Raw genomic sequence first — 6552 nt, 5'->3', positions numbered from 1 at the left:
GCCCCTGAAGCCCCTCCCACGACCAACCATAATTCCACTCCCGCGTCCATCCCTAGTCCAGCACCTACATTACCACGAAAGAGAGGCCGGCCCCGAAAGCATGCCTTAAAACCCAACCGCATACTTAAACCAACCCCTGATCCTGCTCCTACAACCCTCCCAAATTCACTACCAGCTGCTGATTCCACTCCCGTAACCATCTCCGATCCCTCCGCTGATCCCATTCCAGCATCAAGTTTGGATCCCGCTCCCAATCCTTCAATCTCCATCAATTCTGAACCCAATCCCAAACCTGCTTCTACATCTGAAGCTATGCCGCAACCTGCTTCGACCGAAGAGAAACCGAAGCTCGTCGCAACTCCTTATTCACCAAGACTAACCAGAGGCAAGTCATCATCTGACTTGGATTTACCTTGGACGAAAGTTGACAGTAAGCCAGATAAGTGGCTTGACATCACCAATGAGGATGAGGAACCGCTACTACCAAATTTCTCTCCCAAGCGACCTCCAGGTCCACAGCTCACGACAGACAGAACGTATACACCCTTACAGTTGTTCCAACTCTTTTTACCCAACACTGCAGTCAAGACAATCGTCCGAAACACCAACAACAATGCCGAAAAGAGAGTGAAAGCTGGAAAGAAGTTTGTCTGGTTACCTCTAACCATAGCCGAGTTCTACTCGTATGTGGCGTTAGTTGTCTACATGGGACTGGTGAAGGCAAAGTCAATTGCAGACTATTGGGCGAGAAAACGAATGTACAATTTCTCGTACCCGCAATCCATCATGTCCCGAGCAAGATTTCAGGCCATCTCCTGGAATCTTCACCTCTGTGATCCTCAAGAGGACGAGGAGAATAATAAGAAGAAAGGCACCACGGGTTATGACCGGCTGCTCAAAATCAAGCCTCTGTACACAGATGTTCTTTCGGCGTGTAGGAAACACTTTCACCCCAACAGAGAGATTCTGGTAGACGAGAGAATGGTTGCTACCAAAGCTAGGATTGGACTCAAGAGATATATGAATGACAAACCAATTAAATGGGGCTACAAACTCTTCGTTCTTGCCGATTCGTCCTGTGGGTACACCTGGAATTTCTTTGTGTATGAAGGAAAGACTTCAACGTCGTCGGGGAAAGGTGCCGGGTACGATTCGGTAATGAGACTACTGGATCACAAGGTCCTCGGCAAGGGTTATATGTTATACATGGACAATTTCTACACCAGCCCGACACTTTTCTTGGATTTATTGCAGAACGGCATCCTCGCTTGTGGCACGTTGCGCCATTCCTCCAGTTTACCGAAGGTCAGCGATCTGAGTGGAAGATCTGAATTAGGATCCATCCGTTGGTGTCGACAAGGTCCTCTTCTGTTCGTCAAATGGATGGATGCGAGAGAAGTCCTCATGTGTTCCTCGATTCACAAGGCGTTCACGGGGGATACAGTCACCAGGAATGCCAAGGGTTCCGATGGGGTTTGGAGAACACGTCTAATTCCTGTTCCATCCGCTGTGAAGGACTACAGCAAATACATGGGAGGCGTTGATCTCTCGGATTCCCTCATAGAGCATTATAACGTCCTCCACAAAACCACAAAATGGTACAAGACCTTCTTCTTTCATTTTCTTGACATCGCAGTAGTCAACAGTTTCATCCTTCACCAAGAATTGGCCAAAGCTCAGAGCAAGGTTCCTCTCAACCATAAATTGTTTAGGGAAACTCTTGTTTCTGAACTTGCACGTGCCGGCAGAGGTAAGAATCCCTTTGCTGCCGAAGATCCCTCAACATCCGCCACGCCGGTCTCCACAAGTAAGTCGGCACACGTGCCTTCAACCCCTACTGAAATGAATGAAACTCCGTCCGACACGGAGTCGTCTCCCCCAGCCTCACCTGCCCAGACGGAGCGATGCTATCCGGAGTATTTCGGTTCTGATGCTACGCATGGGAGGCGAGTTTGTGTGATGTGCAAACTGCAAGGAAATAAAGTCAAGACTCCCATATACTGCTCCCACTGCAAGGTGGCGTTGTGCTTCGTGTCATCACGTAACTGCTTCAAGAAATGGCACATGGATTATCACCTGGAAGATTTGTAGATATGTTGCATGTTTTGGTTTTTTGAGGCCTTTTATGACCATTTTTCATTTTGTATGAACTTGTTATCTGTATAGTTACGACTCTATTAAATACAACTACAACTGATATAGTCTCGTGTTTTCTGTTCGCTTCTTGGTGTACATTTTTAGCAGGTGCCTTTCAAATAAAATCAAATAAGGGCACTGCCATAGGCGGAGCATGTGTAAGGCTTGGCCACGGGGACAATTGGGGCAAAAATGCCCTGCACAAGTAAATTCAATCTATTACGCCTGTTGCTAACAAAGTGAATATGAATAGACCGTGTCGATTGCGGCATTAAATTAAGATCTGTTCATGTTGCACCGTATTTCATTTTAGCCATTTTTACAGTGTTGCACATTTGAACCAATAACACAAACCAATGAGGATGAGGAACCGCTACTACCAAATTTCTCTCCCAAGCGACCTCCAGGTCCACAGCTCACGACGGACAGAACGTATACACCCTTACAGTTGTTCCAACTCTTTTTACCCAACACTGCAGTCAAGACAATCGTCCGAAACACCAACAACAATGCCGAAAAGAGAGTGAAAGCTGGAAAGAAGTTTGTCTGGTTACCTCTAACCATAGCCGAGTTCTACTCGTATGTGGCGTTAGTTGTCTACATGGGACTGGTGAAGGCAAAGTCAATTGCAGACTATTGGGCGAGAAAACGAATGTACAATTTCTCGTACCCGCAATCCATCATGTCCCGAGCAAGATTTCAGGCCATCTCCTGGAATCTTCACCTCTGTGATCCTCAAGAGGACGAGGAGAACCCTTTCAAATAAAATCAAATAAGGGCACTGCCATAGGCGGAGCATGTGTAAGGCTTGGCCACGGGGACAATTGGGGCAAAAATGCCCTGCACAAGTAAATTCAATCTATTACGCCTGTTGCTAACAAAGTGAATATGAATAGACCGTGTCGATTGCGGCATTAAATTAAGATCTGTTCATGTTGCACCGTATTTCATTTTAGCCATTTTTACAGTGTTGCACATTTGAACCAATAACACAAAATTCTGTTGAGCTTAGGAATGCAATGGCCAATCAGAGGCGTTCAGATGAGTCATCGTTGAAACAGATCAGTTTTGTAGAGTGCGCGCGCGTTCGCTGACTGAATTCCGGACTCTTGCGAATTCTCTCATCATAAACAACAATGATGTAAATCCAGGGTTGCCAACTCTCACGCTCTCACTCCGCTCATGTAAATCTCACGCCAAATTGGCAACCCTGCTTGCGATGTGAAACAAAGTTCAGATTTTGTACGTTTTAATACTAAATTCAAACAAAAAAATACAGTTTTAGCGCACTTAATGTGGCGTAAATCATAAAATGTAGCACTTCAGTTAAAGCCAGAGCCATTGAAAAACAGAGTTGCGACAAGCTTTGATCTCGTAGGCGTCGCCGCGTGGTCACGTGGTTCATGGAGCTCTCTAAACAAACCAGTGCACAATACAGTTGAATGGGTTTAAGTAGGATAGACGACAGCTTCATTATACATGTATTTGCAGCAATTTTTTGCTAAACATTACAGCATATTATGCATTGATTATTACGTCGATGACATTTACAGTATCATCTTTATTCTGGTTTTCTTAACCCTCAGGTAGGCCTATTGCTTAGTACTTATAATGTGACCATACAGCTTAACTATTTTTCAGTTAAATAAGTGTTGTATATTTTAGTTCAATAATATTTATTTAATATTTTGAGGAAATCTTTTGGTACTAAATACTATTTGTGCAATAATTATGGTCCAATAATGACTTTAAAAAAAAATCTAATATTTCTACTACTTATATTACAATTAGTGTAGTATTTAAGGTTAAAATAGAGAAAAGGGTTTTAAATTCCTAAGCAAAGAGGCAAATTAAAGTAATTTTGTGGTCAGAAAAAAAATCTAATTTTCATTTGTAATGCCATGGTTTACCCACTAGGTACCTGTATGGCTCTTTACTAAATATATCTAGAATATTGCAGGTCATACCCGCTTAATTATTTTTAAGTTCTTCATTTGAATAAATATTTAGACTGATTAAACACTAGATTTTTAAATGAGACATTTAACAAGTTAATAACTTCCTTTTATAATGATACTTGCATAATTACAATGAAAGCAAGTTATACGGTATACGTAAAACGTTCTATAATCTATCAATTTCTAATGTTTTTATTAAATTGTAATCACGTTAAATACAAATTCAGTCCTATTAAACAGTTTTTTAGCCTACATGACACCCATATCTGGTTCTTGCCTAAAAAGACGGGTTTATGATGTTTAATACATTTGGCTGCTTTTAGCCTTACCCTGGTTCATCCTCCGCCTATGGGCACTGCTGAAATTCAATATTCATCATAAAAAGAAATGTTTACATAAAGATGAAGCGTGTATTTTTTGTATGTTAAATACATACTTAGTCGTATCTTAGTTCAATGAGGTCAACTGTAAGTATGTTGATTTCCGTGGAAGGTGTAACATGGTGGAGTTATCCAATAATTGATCAGTTGGAGGATCTCAATGAGCCCAACTCAACAACACTGACTCATTAATGTCAGGAAACCTGTTTGATAAGTATCACTGAGATTGTTATAATTTTGCATTGATATTTTGGATTAGGTTTTATTGTTATATTTTCCATTTTTAAAGTTTTAGTAATTCTGTTTTTAATTGCATTTAAAAAAAAAGTTCAATGAGGTCAACTGTAAGTATGTTGATTTCCGTGGAAGGTGTAACATGGTGGAGTTATCCAATAATTGATCAGTTGGAGGATCTCAATGAGCCCAACTCAACAACACTGACTCATTAATGTCAGGAAACCTGTTTGATAAGTATCACTGAGATTGTTATAATTTTGCATTGATATTTTGGATTAGGTTTTATTGTTATATTTTCCATTTTTAAAGTTTTAGTAATTCTGTTTTTAATTGCACCCCCCCCCCCCTCATTTTAATTTTCTTTTATTAAATTTTTTTTTTTATTAACTCAAAATGAAAATGAGAAATGTAGACTGAAAAAAGGTTACATTTTCTAAAATATTTTATTTCAGTTAACATTTATTTCAAGTAACAAAAATGTTGTATTTTTTTTATTCTATTTTTTTACATATTTAGTTTTAGTTTTCTATGACAAAGTTGTAAACAATCATTATTTTTGCATATGTGTTTGGTGATGTTAGTGGCACAAAAATGATAGTAGTCTAGTTGAGTATTCTAGGAATTTAGGAAAACCTACCAGGTAGGTATTTTCACAACATTTGATTGAAGGAATTTAAAGTTAAGATTGCTATCTGCAATTTGAGGTATAATAACCTGCAAAAAAAAAAAACTAATGGTGCGATTTTTGTTTTATGTTTTATGTAATGATGGATGTTTCATCTGCAATAAAAAGTTATATTGAGGCACAAGATGATCTAGAAAATCTTTAGTAAAAAAAAAAGAAGACATTTTTTGGAATTTATGTCAAATACTTGGTTGAATTAATATGTTAAAACATCTGTGATCTAGAACAGAAAACTGGGAATCAGGTTTTACAAATTAAAAACAGTGGGATTTATTACATCATATTAGAATTTTTTGCCCTAAACCCCATTCATTTCTGGCACTGACTGTAATATCATGCACAAAAAAAAAAGTTGAACCTCTTAAGTCTAATAAAAAAAATACAAATAATCAGAAAGCCTAAAACAACAGGACATGCAGTAATGCAAATTTGTAGGGTAATGTTTTTAATTGCCATCTTTGTTATGACCTTGACATGTTTTTGTGATATTAATTCATAGGATTTTGGTATTTGTTGCAGATTAGCTTTGGTTTGACAAACAGATCTGTCTCATAATATTAGACAGTGAACATTACTATATATTAAGTACATTTAGATTGTTATTTTTCTGAGCTTGTTTTGTATTTGTGTGTCTGGTTTACATTTCATTTGGTTATTTGTGTTTTGTATTTCTCAGTCCCTGCGAGTGCTGTGTTCCTCAGATCTTAAACCATACATCATCTTCATCAGGCCTTCTCCTCCTCCTCCTCCTCAGGAGCGATTCTCCACCCTGCTGACCAGAGGAGTGAAGAAACACATGGTCTTCAAGATACACATTTTTCCTTTAGATCATTTACACTAGCAGTCGACTATATATATATATATATATATATGTGTTTATATATTAAGTACATTTAGATTGTTATTTTTCTGAGCTTGTTTTGTATTTGTGTGTCTGGTTTACATTTCATTTGGTTATTTGTGTTTTGTATTTCTCAGTCCCTGCGAGTGCTGTGTTCCTCAGATCTTAAACCATACATCATCTTCATCAGGCCTTCTCCTCCTCCTCCTCCTCAGGAGCGATTCTCCACCCTGCTGACCAGAGGAGTGAAGAAACACATGGTCTTCAAGATACACATTTTTCCTTTAGATCATTTACACTAGCAGTCGACTATAT

At 38.9% G+C, this 6552-nt stretch overlaps 1 protein-coding gene across 5 annotated transcripts in view; it reads left to right on the top strand.

The window, feature by feature from the left end:
- The window catches only part of LOC107568213 (MAGUK p55 subfamily member 5-A-like), a 34392-nt gene that overhangs the window by 26767 nt on the left and 1073 nt on the right, over positions 1 to 6552 (top strand). For all 5 annotated transcript variants that reach the window (XM_016254144.1, XM_016254147.1, XM_016254146.1 and 2 more), the window contains one exon: positions 6073 to 6195. In XM_016254144.1, the coding sequence (XP_016109630.1) occupies positions 6073 to 6195 (123 nt within the window). The remainder of the gene's footprint in view (positions 1 to 6072; positions 6196 to 6552) is intronic.

The sequence above is a fragment of the Sinocyclocheilus grahami genome, unplaced genomic scaffold, assembly GCF_001515645.1.
Source record: "Sinocyclocheilus grahami isolate Dianchi unplaced genomic scaffold, SAMN03320097.WGS_v1.1 scaffold1225.1, whole genome shotgun sequence".
In the NCBI taxonomy this organism is placed as follows: Eukaryota; Metazoa; Chordata; class Actinopteri; order Cypriniformes; family Cyprinidae; genus Sinocyclocheilus; species Sinocyclocheilus grahami.
Note: the sequence above shows the minus strand (reverse complement) of the source record. Positions and strands in the feature narration are given on the sequence as shown.